At 39.7% G+C, this 22,530-nt stretch overlaps 1 protein-coding gene across 1 annotated transcript in view; it reads left to right on the top strand.

Moving 5' to 3' along the window:
- FGD6 (FYVE, RhoGEF and PH domain containing 6) overlaps positions 1–22,530 on the top strand; it is a 72,660-nt gene that overhangs the window by 8,220 nt on the left and 41,910 nt on the right. Inside the window, exons 2-3 of the mRNA XM_039704170.1 lie at positions 1,348–3,766; positions 20,904–21,051. Of these exons, the coding sequence (XP_039560104.1) occupies positions 1,348–3,766; positions 20,904–21,051 (2,567 nt within the window). The remainder of the gene's footprint in view (positions 1–1,347; positions 3,767–20,903; positions 21,052–22,530) is intronic.

Raw genomic sequence — 22,530 nt, 5'->3', positions numbered from 1 at the left:
GGCATCTGCCCCCTTTTTTAATTTTATTTTTTACCTATATAGATTTCCTTCAAGCAAACAAATCCCCACAAAACAAACCTAAACTTTGAAACTTCATTCTAATCTAAACTAGAGATTAAGATACAGTGCATATCTGTAGTAATAATGGTGGTAAAACACAACCAAACACCAAACCCACATTTCAAAGAGAACAATAAATCAATGCCCTACCCTATCTATTTGCATGTGAAACATTAACCAACATGTTTTCTTGAGGGTGTTATTTAACATGTATATGAATTACTGAGAGTATATTAAAATATTGATCAAAATAGGGGTAGTAAATACAGAGGTGATACATAAACAGCACGAGATACTAGTTTACTTTATAAATTTGCACATATCAAAAAACGCTCAAAGCTCTTAGAAATCTGAAAATGTTCCAGCATATGGAAATGAATTGGTCATAAATAATCTCCTGAAATATTCAAATGTTTCAGACATACTTAAAAAAAAAGCAACCACAACACAAAGCCAACAAAAAACCACTCAAACAACAGGATCAAAACTCCACAATCTCAAAGTTCCTCATGAGCTCCTTCTCCTGAGTGCTGTACACTCCCTGGGGTTTGTCATCTTGTTGTGCCAAATGGGTCATAATTCATAATAGTGGTGACTGTTTCTAGTTCACAGAAGTTGGGAAGAGTAGTTTTGTACAAGGCACAGAAATAGTGTTTTACAATAAAAAGGTACTGCCTTGCTACAAATTACTGCATTAAATTCATACCACAGACTAACTGAACTGTTGGTAGTGATATGCCAGTTTTGCAACTGGTACAGAAATTCATCTCAGTATTGTCTGAAGAGGAGAGGAAGGGAACGAGGAATTTTAGGTTACCCTTTTCTCAAAGTAGTGGAGGAAGGGACAGAACTGTCCTGGTTGCTATTCTGGCTGTCCTATTGTCTTTGTGGTTTATTATATGTGTGGCACTTAACATACTTGCAGCATTTTTAAATGGTATTACAGTTAAAACTGCAGAACCAGGCAAATCTGCTCTGCTTTTCTTGGCATCAGTCTTTAGCATGTGAGGGAGTACGTGTACTAATATTACGTTAAACTGTTTGTTTATGAAAAGACTTTGAAAACTTCCCTACCACTCCTTGATGTGTCTATTAAAACAAAGGCAGGCAACTAGTAAAGAAGTGGTGTAGGGAAGGAGGGCATGCTTTTAAGAGAAAAATGTATTCATTCACACATTGAGTTCCTGTAGATCACAAATGTTAGAAAGCTTTTAATGCTACTGCATTGCAGGTGAAGTTGTTCTTTGGGCAGTGGTGACTAAAGTCTTTGTTTTCCATCCTTCCTAGAAATTAAGAAGCCACCAGTGGCCCCCAAACCAAAATTTGTCCTAGGACACAAGGCAGCGCCTCCCCCTGTTGCACCGAAGCCTGATATTGTACTTTCTGGTGGGATACAAGCAGCAAGGAAAACCAAGCCAGCAATTGCACCCAAACCAAAGGTTCTCAAGAGCTCCTCCATCCCAGAAGTTAAACCTCCATTGTCTACACGAAAAAGCACAAAAAGCTTTGAGGAGCACAGGGAAGATTCTTCTCAAACTCTAGACCATTTGAACTATAAAAATGAAACCTCAGAAGGAAGTACTGGAAATACAGCATATATTCTACCTGTGTCACCTTGCAAATTTGAATGCTTTCATAAACTTGGAAATGGAGAGAGCACCTGTAAAACTCAGATAATTCTCGAGCACTTTGACACCTTAGAAAACATCAAGCTTGGTGAAAGAAATGCTCTGTCTCTGGGGGATAGTCACAATGAAAAATTGGCAAGTAGAAGTCAGGTGGTTTTGAAAGCCAGCATTTTGGAAGAGAAACTTAAGGATGTCCTAACTCATGGTGTGTTTCCTAACAGCAGTCCTGTGAGGCACAGGTATGCAGACAAATTTGACAAAGGGAATGGCAGCAGTTCCAAGAATGATGTTAAAATAGAGTTTATGGAACTTGTACAATCTTCGTCATCTTCTGAGGTAATTAAAGGGAAGCAACAAAATGCTGATGGTAAGATTGTTGCTGATGAGTTTCAGATGCCTGAAATTTGTCCTAGTTTGATTGAAAATAGTCACAGTTGTTCTTCCCCATTGGACAAGGAAACTCTAGAGAATGAAAATTTAAGCAGCAATAGGATGTTTTCAGGTGAAGTAGGGATGAAAGCAGATGCTGATAAAGCCTCCCCTGAAATATCTTCAGTTCTGAGCTTCAAAGTGCTTCCTATCCCTAAGCCAAGAAAGCCACGTGCTGCATGTCTAGTCCGTCAGGATGGCATAGACAGCACAGGAGAAGGAACAAAGGAACCATCTAATTCAGAGAAAGATTCTTATGGTGTTGTGGACCAAAGCTTTAAAAAGCCAGCAAGAATTAATGTCCTTGGTCAAAGTGTTTGTTATAATAATAATGCAGAAGTGTTTCATCCTGAAAAATGTGAGGTAACTCAAAGCAATGCAGAAAAAATGTCTCAGGTAAAGGAGCCTGCTGTCAAAGAGTCAGCTTCACAAAGTCTTTTGCCTCAGTTTTCACATGGAAGTCCTGATTTGGGGAGACATGTTGAATCTTCTTTAAATGCAGACCATAACTTCATGGAGGAGATAACAGATGACACCAGTATGCTAGATGCTGTGGACAGAAGGACTGACTTTGTCAGGTGTGATACCCTGTCCATGAGTTTGCCAAAGCAGCTCAAATTGGCAAGCAGTCAGCATTCACCTGCTGCCAGCAGCCTCCGTGTTTCCCCACAAAACTTGGAAAACAAAGAAGTTAAAACAAAGGATGAGAGTTCCCCAAAAGTTATTCCTAAGAAACCACAGAGGCATGGCCTTCCAGCTGCTGGCCTGCTGAAAAAAGCTGCTTCAGCAGAGCTTGTGGACAAAAGTTCTTACACCTCCAGTGAAGACAAATCAAACAGCCTTCTAGAAGGATCTCACTTTGCACATCCACGAGCCAAGGAGCAGGATGCACTTTCGTCTTGTGACATACCCAAACGTTCTTCTGAAAAACCCGTCTGGAAGTTACCTCATCCTATTCTTCCGTTTTCAGGAAATTCTGAATCATTGAAAACTGCCACCAGTTTCAGCCACTTGACTGTTGTGACGAAGCCTAGGGCCAAGTCTCTCTCTGCTGTGGACATGGACAGGACAGACAAGCCCTGCAAAGACCATCAGAAGAAAAATAGTTTGAAAAAGCTTCTGAACATGAAACTGTCGGTTTGCTTAAAGAAAAGTGACTTCCAAAAATTTCTGTCTAAAGGCAGCCAGTCAGTGGAGAGTGCTATTGCCAACCTTTCCAATGGGAATGGGTATGGAAACAACAGCAGTAATATAGGGTCTGTGGGCAGTGAAAGGAAAACTAAATCTGCCAAGGCACATTCCGTAGAAATAAGTAGTCCGTCATTACAGAAGAAGAGGCAGAGAAACAGAAGTCAGCCCGAGATGCGAAATAACCAAAGGCTGGAGTCTTTTGAAAGACATGGACTTGTGGGAGAGAATTTGTCCCAAATGCCTTTGAATTCTGTAACCAGCACTTGTGACCCGGAGTATGAGAATGTGCGTCACTATGAGGAAATACCTGAGTATGAGAACTTGCCTTTTGCTATGGGTGCTAGGAGAAATCTCTGCTCTGAATGGCAGAACTCCAGCAGCGTGGAAGACCAGAGCACTGACTTCTATGAAGTTGAGGAGCCTTGTGAAGCTACAAGCAGGCGTTGGAGACTTGACAGGTAAAATGACGAGAAAAGGGAAGTTAAACTGAGTAAAGCTGCATTGTAACTCTGTTGGTTGTATATATGTTTAAATGATAACTTGAGAGGCTGTACCTCTTCCATTAAATGTCAGCAGGACAGGTGTTCCTGTATATCTTTCTGTAGGTTTTTGTTGTTTAAAAACTCCTTGCACTTGGCAGTGAGTCAAAAGGAAAGAGAGGCTGTACCTCTTCCATTAAATGTCAGCAGGACAGGTGTTCCTGTATATCTTTCGGTAGGTTTTTGTTGTTTTAAAAACTCCTTGGACTTGGCAGTGAGTCAAAAGGAAAAGTAAGCTAGTTATTCCTCATATATTCCTCAAAATTTGGGAAACCTTTCCAGGTTTAATTAAAGCAAATCAAATACAGTCATTATTTGTATTCAAGAATACTTCAATGGGGAGGAATGAACCTTGCCAGTCTCACGATGAACTGGAATAACTATCCAAAGAGTGCATAGTTGCTGGGTTTGTAGGGGGGGTGAATATATTTTTAGATCTGTTGATAGAGCTGGGAAGAGCAGACAAGCTTTTGGTTATGCAAATTCTGTATCAGGTCTGGAAAGCTTTTTCGGGTATAGCAGAATCTACTGCCTCTCTAAATACAGTGAGTCTTCTGAATCTGTCTGTGCTCCCAGCAAAGGTGGTAGTGGTGCACAATTTCTGTGTGACTCATAGAACATTAGCGTGATGGGGTTTGGTAACTCTGCAGGTTGCTGCTGTGTTTCTTTAGCTCAGGAGGTAGTGGAGACAGATAGTGTCAGCAGATTCAAACAGGGATTGGACAGGCTCATAAATATGAGGAAACAGCCTCCATTTGCCCCAGGGAGGTTTAGAACTGATATTAAGAAAAATTTATCCACTGAAAGGATAGGTTAGGCACTGGAATAGACTACCAAAGGAAGTGGTGAAATCACTGTCCCTGGAAGTGTTCAAGAAATGTGTGTGACACTTGGGGACACAGTTTAGTGATGAACATGGCAGTGCTGGTTTAGCAGTTGGGCTGAGTGATCTTTGAGGTGTTTTCCAACCTTAATGATTTTGTGATTCTACATCCAAAATGGCTGCTAAATTGAATAGGCAGGAATAGTTCTTTTAATATTTGTATTGCTGTGATTGATGCTGGGAAGAGAAATGGGCCACAGGGAGTGGCCAGACTCGTGTGTTCTCCCTAAACAGCATCACTTAGTGTGCCTGTCAGTGTGGTAACAGGTAAAGCATCGCTTTGTCCCTACATGGTGTCGTGCAATTTCTTAACTTCAGCTGGTCAGTTTATCTCGCAGATCCTAAAGCTTTATCTCAAACCAGCAATAAGGATTTGAATTAAAAATGCCGCCTGTATATTTCAAAGTCCCCAGCAAACTTCTTCACACTATTGAGAACATATGTATAATGACAAGAATAAAAAAAATAGCTTCTAGATAGTCACATTTAACTTCATTTTTCACTGAGAGTTACTAAGCTTTGTTTCTTTGGATATGTGTATAGGAAACACATGTTCCAAAGAATCTGTGTTCTTATATAGGAAGAGACAAATATTTTAAGGGGCATCCTATGTTAATTGTTTTATAGCTAATATTATCAACATGGGTCTGTTTGTTGGGAAGGATGAAACCTTATAATGGAAAATAGGATTTCTAGTTACAGGCTAGGTACTGGTACATTCATTCAAGTGGTTGTTGAGTATATTTATAGTTTACAGCAGGGTGTTTCTTAGTTTTGTCTTTGGTATACTTTAATTTCCTGACAGAGTGTATGCTTTTTGTGTAAGTCTAATCTTTGAGTATCTTTCAAGGATTTTGACCACGCTCTCTTGGTATTTCCTCAATTTGGTGTACCTAAGAAGGGTGAGGGTACACCCTTCTTAGGTACACAAACTTGCATAAGGATGCATTTCATGTGTTTATGTGACTCATTTTGATTTGTGTTGTTTTGTTCTGAATGCAAGTGAATAGCTGTCTGCTTTAGGAAAAGGATAGTTTTGCTGTATGAAGCATAGTAGATGTGAGATTGCAGTTGCTCCTGAAGTGAAATTCTGTAGTTTCCTTATCTGACTAAATGTGTAAGATTTATTGTTATTCCCTGTCCACACAAACCTTCCCCAGTACCAATGGTGATATAAGGGTTTAAGTGGTCTCTCTGGCACAAGTACATCTGAAGCTGCTCCCTAAGCTGGATGTCCTTGGCTGGGTTTGTATTGTTTTTCTTTAAAAAGCACCCATAGAAAACAAGAACTAGAGCCATTTATGTGCTTCTTTTAAATCAAATTAAATAGTTGGAAGCTACCTTAGGAAACAAGTAATGCATGTAGTTACTTCAACAGATTTTAGAGAATAAAGAAATCCCTAGGGAAAAAAAGGGGACACAAGAGTACAGTAGTCTCCTGACCTGATCAGTGCTGCTGGGAGAGCAGGGATGAATATTCGTTTTGGCTCTGCCTTGGGAGGTGCAAGGGTCCTCGCCCAGACAGGCCAGGCAGGCAACTTCTCCAGTTCTCCCATCCAGTATTATCTCAAATCCTTTGAAGCTTCCTTATCAATGTTGTCTTACCCTTTCTGCATAGCTCTGTAAGAGCTTTTTATCATTTCCTGCGCCAGGCTGTATTATAGAACCAGTTAGAGAAACAGTGCTGCTGTTGTTACTGAAATAATTGCCTCTTGCATTTTCCCCAGCCTGTCAGAACATGCACTCAGCTCTTTTTCAGATTGTGGCACACAAATTCCTGTAATGCACTGCTAATGGGGATCTCAAAGCAAATTATGTAATGATTAAAACCAATGTATAAATGAGATTGTTCTTCTGAGAAATTCAGACCAGTAGCCCACCCTTCTAGTCATAATAGCACATTGAGTATATGAAGTCTGAATGCCAGTCTTGCCATTACCAGAAGAGTTCAATGGTGTCTTCAGCTCATGCTACGTTTCTTTCTGGAGGAAGAAATAAAATTTTGATAATGTACTCAATGCTTTGGTGGTTACAGCGGAATTTCCTCACAATCCCATCTGGTGAAACCAGTGTGCTTTAATGGAGAATGGTAATGGCTTTTGATGCTCTTATCTGAACTTCATATGTCACATTTAATTCAGCTATGTTTTGTTTGCTTGAGCCTTCCCAAGGGAATTACATGCAAGTGGCAGGCCTGGGTAATTAATGGTAGGTAGCAATTGTCAGGATTTCATTCCTGAGATATTTGATGTCAACCTCCTTTCTACTGAAAAGAGAAGGCTTGGCTTTGAAAGGAAGAGAGTCAGGGTCCTGATCTGGTGTATGAACCACTGAGGTGGAACAGGTGCTGCTGCTGAGAGTCAGAATGGATTAGGTTGTTGTTAAGTAGTTCAGGGGAATATTCTCAATAAAGTAAATAATGTCAGTAGCTTGGGAGCAGATAGTCTATATTTTGTTTCCACTATACAAAAAACAAGTCTTTCAAAGTGGTGTTTAAGGATTGTTTTTTTTTTGGTCTAGCCTACCTGTTTAACTGCCAATTTAAAATGGATAATTTAGACGAATGTGCATTTATGAGTACTCTATAAACAAAGTGAGTGAAGACTAGATGCTTTGAGATAGAAAGTGTGCTGTTAAGTGTAAAAAAAGTTTTAAATATCGTTATCCAGTCAGATAACACAGGAAATGCAGCTCTCTGGGATTGCTGAGTTTTGTGGGGTTTTTTTGTATGTTTGGGTTTTTGGTTTGTTTGTTTGTTTTGGGTTTTGTTTGTGGCCTTCCTTTTGGTATTACATTTTCCTATGCAAGACAGTTGTATTTTAGGTTGAGTGAGTCTACTCCTTCAGCTTTCAGGGAATAGCATGCTGTATTTACTGGCTACTTTTGACAGTGTTCCTTGAAGATTTTGCAAATGTACATGACTGCTAATTTATTTATCACTGTGTCATTGTCTTTCCAGCTAGGGCTTATCTTTGGAAAGGCCTGGAGAGGGGGGAGTACCATGTGACAACAATCCTTTATGATTTCAGTGCTGGTTTAATCAAATATTACTACATATTTTACCCACATCTACTGATTTAGAATAATCCATTGGTTTTCCAGAAATGAGCATGTCAATGCAAAATACAAGTTTAGTTTTCTGTACTCAATTCTGCTTTGGGGACTGAGTCCCCAGAGGTCAATTAAGTGTCCATGAAAATCTTCATGGAATATTGAATTTCATACTGAAATCTGCGTGGTTAAGCACTTTGCTTTGATACATATTCCTCTTTGATGTTGTGGTGGGGGTTTTTTGTATGTTTTGTGGGGGGTTTTTGTGTCTTTTTTGTTTGGTTTTTTTTTTTTTTTTGTAATTGCAAAATTCTCATTCAGAAACATTAAATAATAAAAGACGGCAAGATCTAAATAGCATCTAGAATATTGCAAGTTCAAATTCTTATGGTGAGATTTGAATGCACAAAAATACGTCTTAGGTATTGGATGTGTTACACCCGTGTCTTCTTTTTATTGAATTTTTTTGGAATGATATAACTTGCTGTTAAGTAGAGGCCCTATATGTAGAGATATATATTTTTAATTTTTCATCAGTTTCTCAAAGATTATTTTCTGATCTGAAGAAGGTTGGTTCCTTCGTCTGCATCAGCTCTGCAGTTTTGCCTCCTCTTCCAGTCCCCCGTGTGTCTAGTTGGCTTCTGCCTTCCTTGGATGTACAAAAAATTCTTTCTCTGCCATTGCCCTTCAGGTTTTAATGAAATAGCTTTGATAATGGCTATTTAGGTTTCCTTTCAGGCTTCATTATCCTTGGTCATGTGTTATCACTGGCTTTCTTTTTGTGTTGTGCTTCCTTGAGCCTGCCTTTCGTTTCCCCTCGGTCCTTTGTGGCCTCTGGCGGCTCGGAGGGTTTGTCACTCGGCGGTGTCCGCTCGCGGTGCCCAGGCTGACTGCACAGCCTCTCTGGCAGCCCCAGCCCCTGAGCTGGGAACAGATGGAATTGACAAAGCAATTCGTGCCTATCACATAAAAGGAATAAGCCGTTTTGCTGACTTGTCACTTTTTGCTCTTCTAGACCACGAAAAAACAAATTCTGTAATTGGTAGGCATGTCTAATCAGAGGTAGGCATGGAAATATTGGTGAGAAGTGGTAGTAGTACAGCTGCTTGGGAATATTGATGTTTGACATAAGGACTTAGGGGAAAATGCAAGTGCTGGGATCCTTGGGTCTGGAATTCCTCTATTTTGTATTGTCAAGTTAATTATTTTGTACCACAAGGGTGGCATGTCAAGCTATGTGGAAGGCTTGCGGTTATTTTTTTTTACTCAGGAGAGCATATGGACTGTTTTGGGTTTTCTTTTCTTTCTTTCCAAGAAACTTTATGTGAGTCAGTGTCTCCATGGTCTGCTTTTCCAGTAAGAGAAGTTTTCCTTAGCATTGGAGTGTCATTCAGTTATACAGCTTTGCAGTGTAGTCTGCTATGCAACCTGAAATAAAATGCATATACTGTAAGGAGAAAATAGGCACTCTGGCAAAATACTAAAATCTTCTTAAGCAAACTGGTAGAACTATGATGATACTTTCTCCCCTTGCTTCTCCCTCTTTTAAAATTTTTAAAATATCAGAATAAATAGAAACTTCATTAGAATCATGACACATTTGCATGACGATATGTTTCTGAGATGTGCTGATTTAATCTGTTTTGACAGTGAGAGAGATTCTGAGGTCTGGTTGTCTCCATCTTCAATAAGGGAGAGAAAGAAGTTGGAGAACTACATTTTTCCAATACTGTTATTCTGGTGTACAGTTCAGTCAGGAAAATATTTAAAATGTCTTATGACATTGAAGTAATTGTGAAGATCCCCAAGGTGGTAGTGAAAAACAATTTTTGTCTTTGATATTTTTTTAATCCCTCTTTTTAAGGGCTCCCTCTTGATTTTGGTAAAAGAAAGACATGGGGGAAGAAGGCTGGCACAGCCAGGGAAACTTCTGACAGAGTTGGAGGTGCAATAGCAAAAGTCTTGTAAGTGACCAGGTGGTATTAAAAGTGCTGCATAAAAACAGGTGTGGTTTCAATTCTCGATGTTATCTTTTTATTTCGCGTAGGTAGGGCTGGGTGTGCTTGTGAGTGTGAGAGGCAGTAAGATGGTGTCAGTGGTGATGAGGCAGGCAGTGCTGTGAGCACTGCCCAGCTGCTGGGTGAATCCTCATCTGCTCTCCAAAAATTTGGTGGCTACTTTGGTCAGTCTTGTCCAGTCTAGAAAATTACACCATATTAACCTTGATGCTCATGCAATCCACATTAAAAATGGCATTGAAAGAGCCATTTTGACGGTAAACTGTGCTATCCTTTGTTTCCCACTGCAGAAATGCTCATGACAGATAGCAAAAATGTCCAGACTTCTGTTGCCATTGCTGCCCCGGTACAATAGAAGGATGTCCTTGTCCTTCCGATGACGTTGGCCTGGGCTCAGCTGGAGGGTGGCTCGTGGGCCGTGGGGGAGCCCGAAGGAAGCACCAAGCTGCTGCGTCCCGTGGGCTCCTTCCCAGCCCCTGGTCGTGGCTAACCGGAACCCGAGTGTCACGCACTTTCGGAAATTAATCGGCAGGGCTTTATCTTTTTCTTTCCTCTTTTATTCCGTGTTTGTGTTTTTCCTAATTTTGGCATTTTTCATATGCATTTCCTTTTCTTAAAGGCGGAGGAAGCTAAGTTAACGCTGCATATTTGTCACCGATGGTGGCCTTTCTCCCCCGCCTCCACCGTGTGCGCTCTGTCTCCTTTTGCCAACCGTGATACAAATTAGCAAAATGTAGCTCTAGAGAATACATCAGATGCAGAGTGGAGAGTCAAATGTGATATGAGAATTGATGAAAGACCCATTTATATGTTCAACAGCAGCCTTTTCCTGTGGGTTATTTTCAGCATCAGCTCAGGAAATGTGCTTGCGGAGCTCTGTGGCACAGTGATATTCCAACTGCATTCTAATGTAATAGTACGTGTAAAACAGGAAGATTTTTAGGTGGCACAAAATAAGTGTGTAAAGAAAGTGATCAAAATATAAACTTAGTTTTTTATCTAAATGCCAACAGTGATATTAATATGCCACATTTACCCAGCATTTCTATTTGACCTAGTTAAAGATGTTTTAGTGAATACATTTACAAAACTGTGCAGCTGTGTTGTTTCAATGCACTAGATAAAATATAGGTAAAGAAATGCTGGTTTTATTTTAGATGCTAGAATCCAGTAAGTTTTATTTAGAAACATAAGGTTTATGCAAGTTTTAATTTTTCTTTGAAATATCTTTGTGCTTATGAAAAGCTACTACTCAAGCAGAATACTAAAGAATTCTTTAAGATGCATATAAATAAATATGCATCATTTTTTACCAAATCTACCATTTTGAAAGTTGCAACCTGAGCCTTATGGCTCAGTGATTTCAACTGCTCCGAGTTCACTTGGTTTTTTTGTTGTGGTTTTTTCCCAGTGGTGTTTGTGGGGGTGAGCTGTTCTGTACAGATTTTTAGATAAGATGAAAAATTTATAAAGAGTGTCCAAATCCCATTCTTCTAATTTGTGCAAGAGATTAGAGGAAGAAATAGCACAAGTCTAATCTTGCAAGCAGCTCAGTTATTCTTTACTTTTAGTCTGTTGCTCTTGACTAAACTATTTCATCCCCTCTTTTCTGACATAATGTCCAGGAAGCTGCATCAGCTCCCGTGCATGCAGAGTTGTGTGTTTAGGAACTAAGCCACTCCATTTTTGTTTCAGATCTAGGTCACTGCCTTTTGAGTAATCTGTTACTCAGCTTTCTTTTGTCATCTTCTCGATATCTGGTATGTAAAAATCTCAAGTGCAATAGGATGTGCATTATTTTTAAATTGAGTGAGCAACTGTTTGAAGAGAGATATTGGAGCCCTGATTCAGGAATAGTCATGCAAAAATCATAAAACTAATGCTGAGTCAATAGAGGAGATATTGGGTAGGGCCTTGCATTAACTCTGACTATGGTGAGCAGAAGTAGCTGTGCGTTGAAATGTCATTGTAGCTCTGGCAGGGTCAATTTTATTTGAAATGAATATTAACAGGGAGTTTTGTTCTCACTTGGTCAGAGTTTTCCCTTTCCTATTTGATACATTTGTTTTGACCTTTTTTTGTTACAATTACATTATAGTTTTCCAGAAGTCTATTTAGTGTGTGCTAGAGTTCTCTTGTGGTTTTTCCTTTTTTTTGTGTGTGTGACTGGAAAACGAAGTGTTGTTTTTATTCTGATCCTGCTGTCCTTTCCCAGTCTACTTCATCCCACTAGGGTCTGTTTTGTGAATTGAGGGAAGTTAGAATAAGAGGTCCTGATTGTGAATGAGTGCCATATTTTTCTGGTCCTTTTTCATATTGTTTTTGCCAGGAGCTTCTTCCAAAGGTCTTTCCCATGAGCATTGCAACTCTTCCTATGAAAAAAGAATTAATGATAGGGGAAGGCAAAAAGCTCTAAATTCTGCTGTAAATCTCTGTAAGGAGATAATTTGAGAGCTGTTCACACCTTTTTTAAACTGTGATTTCTAAAGTCATGCTGCAAAGTATGCTCATGACTGTAAATTCTCTTTACCTGCCCTGGGAGACAGGTAGTCCCTCACAGCATTTGGTGGTGATGGGAAGCAAGAGTGCAGGGACCCCTTTCCATTTACGTGCCAAGGGTTTAAGTCCTTAAGTTTTGCTGCGGTATTTCACTTTACAGTACCAGGGCTCAATACTGTCCCATTGTACCCTCCTAGATCATATTCTGCTACATTGGCATCATCTCTTTTTTGGCACCTTTGCTGGGTGGGTAAGATAAGTAAGACTCCTGGCCTAGGCTGCATTTCACTCTCATTTTTTGCTTCGTGGTCCAATATGCCCAAAGCAGAATGGAAAAGCAAAGGGACATGAAGACAACAGTGAGGGAGGAGATATTTTAGCTCTAATGATAGACAGTCACTGTTGTTCAGAAGGTCTGAAGTTCAGGTGACAGTGCTGAATTTATGACAGGTTAGGCTCCAGGTGCATCCAGAGTGATATTGAAATTAATCTTTATTCTTTCTAGACTGGCTTGTGAAAGGAGATGTGCTGGTGTTGATTTCTTCAGGCTGGTTGTAGAAGGAAGGTATTGCAGCAGAATGTAACTCATTCAAAAGGTGCAGTAATTGATGCCTTTACTAATCTTGCTGATCAATTATCCCATTATATATTTTCTTAAGCATTCCATAGAAGCCCACTTGTGATCTTGGGTAGTATTCATGATTATTTGTCAATCTGTCCTGCTTGTCCCGATGTCAGCTGTGCCTGGCTGTTCAGAAGCTGAGCTGTCCCACTGTGGGCACCAGTTTTCTTGCAGACTTTTAAAGTGAGACCTCTCTCTTTTTTATCCTCTTCTTTTTTAATGTGGCTTTGCTGTGGTGAGTGTAGAAACATCTGAAGCATGCATGTGTGTTTATGTTGAACTTTCCAGGGAACCGAGGAATTGTCAACAAACGGTCTCACTGAGGATGACTTTGGTGAGCACGGGAGGCTGCCTGTGGTGAGCCATCCTTGGGTGCTTCTGGCCTTAGGAGCTCACGTTTGCAAGTTGCAGCTAAATAAGGAGATCATTTGAGATTTGTTTGCATTGTTTTTTAAATTGTGCTTTTTAAAATTGTGCCATGGAAATATGGGCATGACTTTATTGATCACAGTGTGCCTGAAGTAGGCAGAATTACTGACAGAATGGAATGCACCTTTTTTTTTTTTTTTGGCTTAGAATGTGAGTCAGCTGTATTTTTCTTTCATCTCATTGAGGAAAGTAGTATGTGCTGTGTTGACCTGAGGATAACAAATGCTAAACCAAATGCTGCTGGCTGCAAATGCTGGGATAACCTGGTTCAAGCAAGTCAGGTGCAGAAGTTTGCAACTGCAATGTGCTCAGCCAAGTATAGAAGGAGCTGCCAGTGGCAGGAGCTAACAGCCCAAATGTCGTGGCAGCTCTCACAGTGTTTGTGATATCCTCCTTGACCAAAAGTCCCCAGTGTAACCAGTGAGTGCCAGAGGTAAGGACTGGGACAAAGAAGGTAGTTCTTGGTGTTTGTCCTGACAAGAGCAAACTCCTGGCATTTCCACATGGCCTCTCAGCAGCCAGCCCATTGCCCAGGAGGCAGCAGACATTTCCAAGTGGAAATGACTCTGAAAATACATTTCAAATAGATTGTATTGAGCTTTTCTTTTTGATAGTGTATTTTTGTCATCAAGATCCTGGCTTTTTGTAAAAAAAAATGCACACTAATGAGTGCATAGAGTACATATGATATTGTTTAAAATAATTCTGTTTCAATTATTGAAGTCTTTAAATTGATATTTGAAAAAGGAACCTGGAGTGCAGGAAGTATTTTCAGTTGTAGTTGCTCAGCTGGATGCTAGTAGTTTCTGTTTTCTAGCTGTGATTCTTGAGGAGTGTTTATAGTTGTAATTGAATCCTTAAAATTCCCTAACCAGCCTGGAGAGAGTATAGTACAACAGTGCTAAACAATGCAAATAGTCATGGATTCATTGGTTTAGTTTGTTTGCCCCTTATTTTGTGGTGTTTTTTATTTTAAAGACCATTGTAGAAGTCTGTTTCATTCCTTGTCATGCCACCTGTGGCAGGATCACTCACAGAAGGACTTGTGAATCTCACAGGCATGATCTATTTAGGTAGTCTTAAAAGATACAAAGAAAAAGAAGATCAAAATCCATTGTCATGTTCCTTGGGATCACACCAATAAAAATTCATGTCTGGTTGCCTTTTTTCTTGTTATTAGTCATAATAATAAGAACTTACTAATATAATTGACTTCTTACTGCAGAAGAACAAATGCATAACGTTAGTGCTGTTGTGTAAAATCATATTTGAGAGGGCACCGTGCTATCTTGCTCTCTTGCTGTGAAAAAGCACCATTTTTGGCAGAGAAGTTGAAGCCCAAGCAGCTTGGCTGCAATAAGGCAACCAGTCTCCAGAGCTGGCAGCCACATCAGCACTGCGAGAGAGGCAGCAGCATCCAGCAGCCTTTCTCACTGTCCACCACCCCTAGAGAAGAGAGATGTGATCTCAGCCTCGGCTTTTTCCACCTGTGAGTCTGTCATTAAAGCAGAGAGGTGACTGATGCTGTAAAGTAATCCCCCTGGCCTGGGCTGCATTTCATCTTCATTTGCTGCTTCATGGTCCAGTGTGCCTGAAGGAGAAATGAAAAGCAGGAGGACATGACAACGACAGGGGATGGGATATTTTTAGCTCTAATGGTAAAAGCCACTGTTGTTCATAGACTCTGATGTTCAAATGAGAGGTGAATATTAAGCTCCAGTTAAGCTCCAGGTGCATCTAGAGTGATATGAAATTAATCTTGTGCTTTCTACACTGGTTTGCTCGTGTTGACTTCTTCAGGCTGGTTGTGGGTGGGAGGTATTGCAGCAAAATGTAACTCATCCAAAAAGTGCTGTAATTTTACTAATCTTGCTGATCACTAATCTCTTCATGTGTTTTCTTAAACCTTCCACAGGAGCTCATGCATGATCTTGGTTGGCATCCTTTATTATCTTAGTGCTTTGCCAAGTATGCTTGCTTTCTAGAACTGATTTTCTTTTTCCAAAAACCTGCAGTAATTAAATAATAAAGACACTGGACTGTCTTTAAAAAGAAGCATTAAATAAAAGCAGAAGAAATTCACAAAACAAAACAAAAGGGTTATTAACCAAGCATTGATTTCACTTTTGCTTTGACTTTCCAGGAGCATCTTCTGTTGTTTGAGCACCCAAATCAGGGAATTACTTCCTAAATTGTTTTGGGATGTTAATTTCAGTTCTCTATTTACAGATATTCCTCGAAAGAGATTCTGATTTTAGATAGGACCAAACGAACATTACAATATTAGAACATTTTGTTTCTTCAGGTATTTTACTTCAGGCATTTTTCCAGAAGTGTACAACAAGAATTCATGGAGGGAAACAGTTGGTGAGGCATGCTTACAGCTACTGGGAGTATGAGGGGCTACGAAAAAAATGAAAATGTTATCAGCTATTGCCTACACAGAGATCCAGTGTGCTTTTAGGTCTTAAAAAACTAGCAGCTGAATATGCTTTAATAACTAAAATTGATTGCAGGGAATGGTGATGTTTAAAACTAAAAATGGATAAGCACTAATAATAGTTGCTTGCTGTCTGGGGAAAAATGAGGTGCAAGCAGCTGTGAAAAGATGGTGAAATGCTGTAATGATACTGAAAGGATTTGAGATGAAATATTACAATAGGGCATGTTAAGTTGCCCTCTGAAGTTCTGGTATGTATTTTTTAGTTCAGTAGGAACTTCAGTTTGTGTAAGTTTGCCTGCATGTTGAAAGGTTGCTTTAAAAATAAACAAACAAACATAAACACCCACAAAAACATGCAATAAAATACTGGAGAAAGAGGCAGAAGGATAAAGCAGAGTATACCGGAGACTCGTTTTAAAACAACAAAAGGATGAGAAGTGAAGAGTTTAGCAGAGTGCTGTGTGCAAGGCTCTGTTCATTCAGCATTCCCACGTATTTTATTACTTACTGAAAGTAGGAAAAAAGATCTAAAAATAATGAAGATCACAAGGAAATGTGTGTAAAGCAGTAGCGTGGATGAATCTATTTTAGCAAATACTTTGGAGCTGTGGAAACTTGCTTCTTAGTAGTTATGGTGATGCTAACACTTGAAGTCATTCCAATATACTATAAAATACTTAATGTTGGAGCATTCCATGGCAGAGAATCTTTCTGAATGATCTCAGTCAACCTTAGAGTACTATTTGCCTTCTAAAGGAGTTGGAAACTGAGACTGGAATGTTAATTGTGACCTCAGGCTATAGTGCCCTACGGAGGGTCCAAATCAACAGTGTCTGAAAGTGAAGCCACAGGTATATTTGAAGCTTCTATTTTAAGACAAACTCATCTGAACTAGTCTTGGTCATCTCTTGAAGACAATAAGTGGTTTTTATGCTGAGTCCCAGTGGTAATAGTCTGATGGCAATTATAAAATTTTGACAGTTTATCTTGCTGTATGTCTTGCTAGGTCCAACATGTTTTATTTCATTAGTATTTTACTATTGCAGTAGGAAAATACAGCACAGCATAAATGCATCATCCCACAAGCCGCTCATTCCAAGGCAAACGACTGATTCCTTCATTTTATGTGTGAAATAAAAAAGCCCCACATCTATATTTAGATAACTTGCTCATGAGATATGGCAAGATGTTCTTACTCAGTGCACAGCACAGTGAGTTGGCAGGGCTGGTGTTTCACATGACTGATAATGCAGAAGTTTCTAAGGGTATTGCTGTGGGTAGGACAAAGAATCGTGATGAAGAGGGAACAAGATAGAGACAGTTCACAGTATCCCTAGAATACCTATCAGAAGAGCCACTTAAAATAAGCCTTACTGCATGCCTATGGTATTTTGAAAAAAGGGCATTAATATGTGCTAGAAAAGACTCTGTTTATTTAAAGATTTACTACAATTTCCAAAGGCAGTTAAAGTGCAAGGGATTTCACTTTATCCAGAGATAACTTTAAGAGAACCATACATACACTTATGTCATAGATGACTTCAGAGGTAAAAGTACAGAAAAGAGTAATCAGTCAGTACAGATCTGCTTTCTGTTTCACCAGAAAAGCCACAGCATTACCATGAAAGGTTAAGGTGTAATGTTTGAGGGGAATTGCATGTTCTTCAGCACCTGGCTGATAAACACAAATGAACACAGTAACTCTGTCCCCATTTTTTATGAAGAGGACACAACTGCAGATATCACCACGAAGGTATCTACCCCTGGCTCCAGTATTGCATCCTATCCCTGGACTGATGGCTTCTTTGATTCTGGAAAATAGCTGAGTGTGAACTGACTCTTGATCATTAATCATCTAATCATCCAATGTGTTCTTTCTTTAAAAAGCAAAGGGAAAAAGTATTAAAAATACCACTAAAAAACCCCTCAACAAGATGTATCATGTGGAAGAACCGGAGTGCTGTGAACTGAGCAAATACAGGATATCATCTAATCATCCAATGTGTTCTTTCTTCAAAAAGCAAAGAAGGGAAAAAGTATTAAAAATACCACCAAAAAAACCCCCAACAAGATGTATCATGTGGAAGAACCGGAGTGCTGTGAACTGAGCAAATACAGGATAAAAGTGGAGTAGATACTGTATGTAAGATTTTATACATGGTTCTCTCAGCTGTCATAGCTTCCTGTACATGAGTAGTATGGGCATATGCACCACAAGGGCCAGAAAAGGAGCTTGCTGCTTAAACATTGTGATTTCTAGGAAGGAAAAAAATGTATACAGTGAGTGGCTGTCATTTGTGGACACTTACTACACATCCTAAATTATCACTAGTTAATTATTAAAATTTTAAAGTTTTTTTTTACTGAAACTTTCTATTAAAAAAGCTGATTAATCTTGTGTTTAGAAAATGCTTCACACAGCACAAGCCAGCTAGTTTGTTCTTCATCCTTCAGTGGTGAGGGGGATTGTGTTTGTGCCAGTAAAACACAGCTTCACCTGGAAGTTTTCTTATTTCTGACTTCCAAAAGGGTAGATTTTCTAAAATTTCTAAGTTTTGGCATAGCTGCCATGAAAAGTTTAAATGAAAAATGACAACAAAGTCTGTGAGTGGGCATCCAGTAGAATATGCTCAGGCAAAAGAATGGTGATGTCACAGGTGTGAAAACAATGTTTTCTTGATGAGAAGGAATCTCAGTTAAAGGAAATGAAAATGGCAATTAAAATAAATATTAAGGATAGGAAAAAGGGCAATAAAATGTCTATTAACAAAAATAGACATGAATGAATAATGAACTAAAAAGTGTATTCCAGTGTGGTCAGAGATAAAGCACTTAATATATTTTGCAGTAGGGGAAGAAATAGCCTTGGTCAGAGATAGATTCAGTGACAGATGTGGATAGTAAGGCTGAGTAATTTAGTAAAGGAAGGAACAGCAGTAATTTCTGTTCCAGGTTTTGACTAAAGCTGGGGCATATATCTACCTCATGTCATGCTACTGATGTAATAAAGATGTTTGTGTTTGTCATAAAAAAAGAATATGAGATGGCATCTGCTAAAATAAATATTCTCAGCTGACTGTGATTTATACAAACTAGACAAGGAGTTTTCTGAATTCAGAAGTTAATGAATAACTGCAGAAATCCTAGTTTCCTGCTAGCATGATTCCAGGAAAAGCTCCAGTAAAAAGCTGCTTTTTGGCCTTCCTGAAACTTCTGGAGATGCTGTGGGAGCTGTCCCTGGCATACCATATGCTGTTGTCATCAGCACTCATCTCTCTGGTGGCTGCTATCACCCTGCATGAAGCTGATAATTTCCAAACCCAATTAAAGGGGTGTCTCTGCACCCAGGGTGCTGCAGTCTTGGCTCAGGACCTTGTTGAACTCCGTAATGACCTTACAGTCGCCTTCCTTCCCCCGCCCCATTTGGTTCTGGGAGACAGTAACTGCTTGGGAGTTTCCCAAGTCCTTCCTGTGTTGCCGTAATAGAACCAAGTTATTTTAATCTTCTCTGTGTCTTCATGGCTGACCAAGGTCTGTCCACAGGCCAGCTAATCTTTATCTCCAAGTACATTTCTATTTGTGATCAGCATTTTTGTGTTGGTTTGTTTGTTTTTAACTGTATCTTGAGCATTGTGTAATAATGCTCAAACACTTTGCTGCAGCAGAATCCCCTTCCTTGACCTGCTGGGTTCTCTTGCTGAGGGTGCCCTCAGTCCCTCTGTTTAACAGTGCCAGCCCCAATACTGAACCCAGGCCCTGAGGAATACTTCTGCTTTTCAGGTTGCTAGCAGACACCTCCCACGGGATCCACGGCGACAGGTTTTCTTTCTGGTAGCAATCACAGATAGAGCTGGCAAGTCTGACTAGTTACCCTCCATCTCTGCTTTCCTCTGACTTAAAGCAAGGAGAAAAACAATCATAACTATACCTTGCCTCGGGAGGCAGGGGCCAGGTATATGAAGTGTGTAGCCCTGGCAGTTGTTGACTGTATAAAATTAGGTGTTGGTCAATCCAGTGAGATCTCAGCTGGCTGCAGCAGCTCGTGAACAAGGTTTCCTGGATTTGCTTTTTGTTGTGCAGGATAGCTAATCAGTTTTGGTTCATGTCAAAATAAATCTGTGGCATCCCAGCATCTTTTTTCAGACCTTGAACACAGATTATGTAATTTTTAGATAGCTTTAAGGTAATTGAAAATTATTAGATATTTTTAAGGATTAAAAGTAGGAACCCAGAGATTTGGTGTGTTTCCATGTAACCTTCCAAAAACTTAAGGCTGTTTCCTCTAGTCTGTTTTCCTATCTATCTTTCCCTACCCCCTATTTTATTTTCTTCTAGAATTGCATTTCTTAAATCTCTACTGAAGTTGTCAAGGCTAGTTAGAGGAAGGAGATTTTGTGCCTGTCTCATGCAATTCCTGTATTGCAAACATGGCTGAAGCTAATAAAAAGAGACCTCTACAGTGATTGTACAGCAGCAGAACAAGGTTGTTTTATAGCTTTGACAGCTCTCCAGAAGTGTCTGTTTCTGGGGGATGGGTGTTCTTAATCCCAAAAGATTCTGCTTTCTTGCTTTTATGAAGAATTGAGGGACAGGATGGTTATGATATTGCTGTCACTGATGCAGTTGTTTAGCACATACAGGCCTGTTTCCCAATGCATGTATACATGCATCTAGAATTTCACAAGGAAAGCTCCAGTGTGAGTACCATATCTGGAACAAGACCTGCTGCTGGGGGATAGAGGATAGCAAAATGGCTATGATCTTTCTTTATCCTGCACACAGTACAAATGTTGCTCTTTACATGGACACAGCAATAAGGGAATAGATTTATCAAGCTTCGTTGTTAGGCAAACTCTGATGGACATGAATAATATAAATACTCCAAAGGTATGTGGCTTTTGCTTGCTGTCAATGAGCATTGTATCAATACTAGCATATTGACATAAAATGTTGCAGAGTTATGAGTCCACTGTGGAAAAGCCTCCAACTGTTATAATCTTCAGACTACCCACTACTGTTTTCAGGTGTCTGATACCAAGTAGATAATTTATTGGGGTGAAATAGAAAGCTCTTTACATAAATGAAGTATGATGTATATATTTTAATATTAGGTCCTTAGGAGAACACCATGATCATCCCAATGTGGTAATGGGAGATCTTCAGTCAGATGAAGAAGATATCATGAACAGTTCTGATGAAGATGATGACACAAATTCTGATTCCAGTAAAGGGGAGACTGATGTTCAAGAAGATAAACAGGTATCTTTTTATCTTTATCTTCTGAAGCTATTTCTAACTCTTGCAGTATTTCATTAGTTATAAAGTGTTGGGATATTTTCAAATGTAAACCACTTGTTGTGGTTGAGGTCTGACCTGCTGTTACCTTCTGTGAGTGCTAGCTTGGAGGGATTTTCCTTATTTTAATTTTGTTTCTTCTTCAAATGAGGAGCAGGAAGACAATGTTAACTACTCTGAATGAAATGAAGTCATGAGGATCCCGTCCCTCCCTTTGGGGGATACCCATGCTCTTGCTTCTCAGCCCTGGACGCCCTGGAACCAGCCTGCCTGCAGACCAGTGCCTCTCCTCAGCACCAGTCCCGGCAGCTGTTTCCTTTGATAGTAGTTATATCTGCTTCCTTTCTTTAAAAATAATTAAAAACCAAACCAAAACAAAAACAAAGCCCCAACAAGACAAACAGAAAAAGCCAATGAAACTTTTTAATGCTGGAAGAGAACACTTGGCATGTTGGCCTGAATATTGTTAAACCAAATGAGAGGACTAAATTGGGAAAGGGAAAGAGTCAAGGGAAAACCCTGTTCCTGTGAAACTAAACAAGACTTTACCTGTACAGAAGCTAACTTACCTTGCGTGCCTCTACAAATGCCCTCAGCCTTTCACAAGGGAGTTTTACGGGAAAGTGTCCCCATTAGGAGGGTTCTCAGGCAGGTTTTATGGTGTAATTCATTGCTTGCTGTGAGGCATCTGCTGCCGCTTGCTTCAGCTGCCTGCGGCACGTGCGGCCGGCAGCTGGGAATTCACAACCAACTTCCTCAGAGCAGAGCAGCTGCAGGGGAGAATGAAGCAGTCTCTGCATCGGTCATCAGCTGGGCTTGTTTTATTTTTCCTTACTGCAAGCATCTGGCTGTTTTGATGCTTGATATCTGTTAGGGGACTTACAGGGCTTCTTTCCAGTGTTGTGCCGGAGAGCCTTATTTGTATCCCTTTGGTTCCCCCATTAGAGATTCTCAGAGCCAGAGTATCTTTGAGCAAATGCAAAGTGGCTCTTTCAGCACCAGCTGGTATGTGAAAAGTCTTTTAAATGGGGTTGAAAACAGACCGTGATATTTCATTTTGTAATTGTTTAGCAGTAGCATCTTGTCCTCAAAATACTAATTTTCATCTAATTTGCAACTGACACATCTACAGTGATGGCAGATACCTTGCTCTGCATAATTGACTTACTTGTGAATTCAGTCTTGCAGGGAGTGTGTCAGCCATGCTTTCTAAATAGGCACAGAGGCCTGAGAATAGGTGTTACAGTCTCTCCTGAATGTGATTGACCCACACTGGATAGATCTCAGTGTTCTTTGGAAATAAGTTTAATTTCATATGTAAAATTCCAGATCTGTGTGCAGATGTCTGTCTATATAGTATATAAAATAAATAATGTCTTTTGCACATATCTGGTGCTATACAAAATTATTTAATTTAGAAATTAATTTTATTGTGGTAATTAG

This window comes from Passer montanus, unplaced genomic scaffold, assembly GCF_014805655.1.
Source record: "Passer montanus isolate IOZ18808 unplaced genomic scaffold, ASM1480565v1 scaffold17, whole genome shotgun sequence".
NCBI classification, from domain to species: domain Eukaryota; kingdom Metazoa; phylum Chordata; class Aves; order Passeriformes; family Passeridae; genus Passer; species Passer montanus.
The sequence above is the reverse complement of the archived record's forward strand: the minus strand, read 5'-3'. Positions and strand labels throughout refer to the sequence as shown.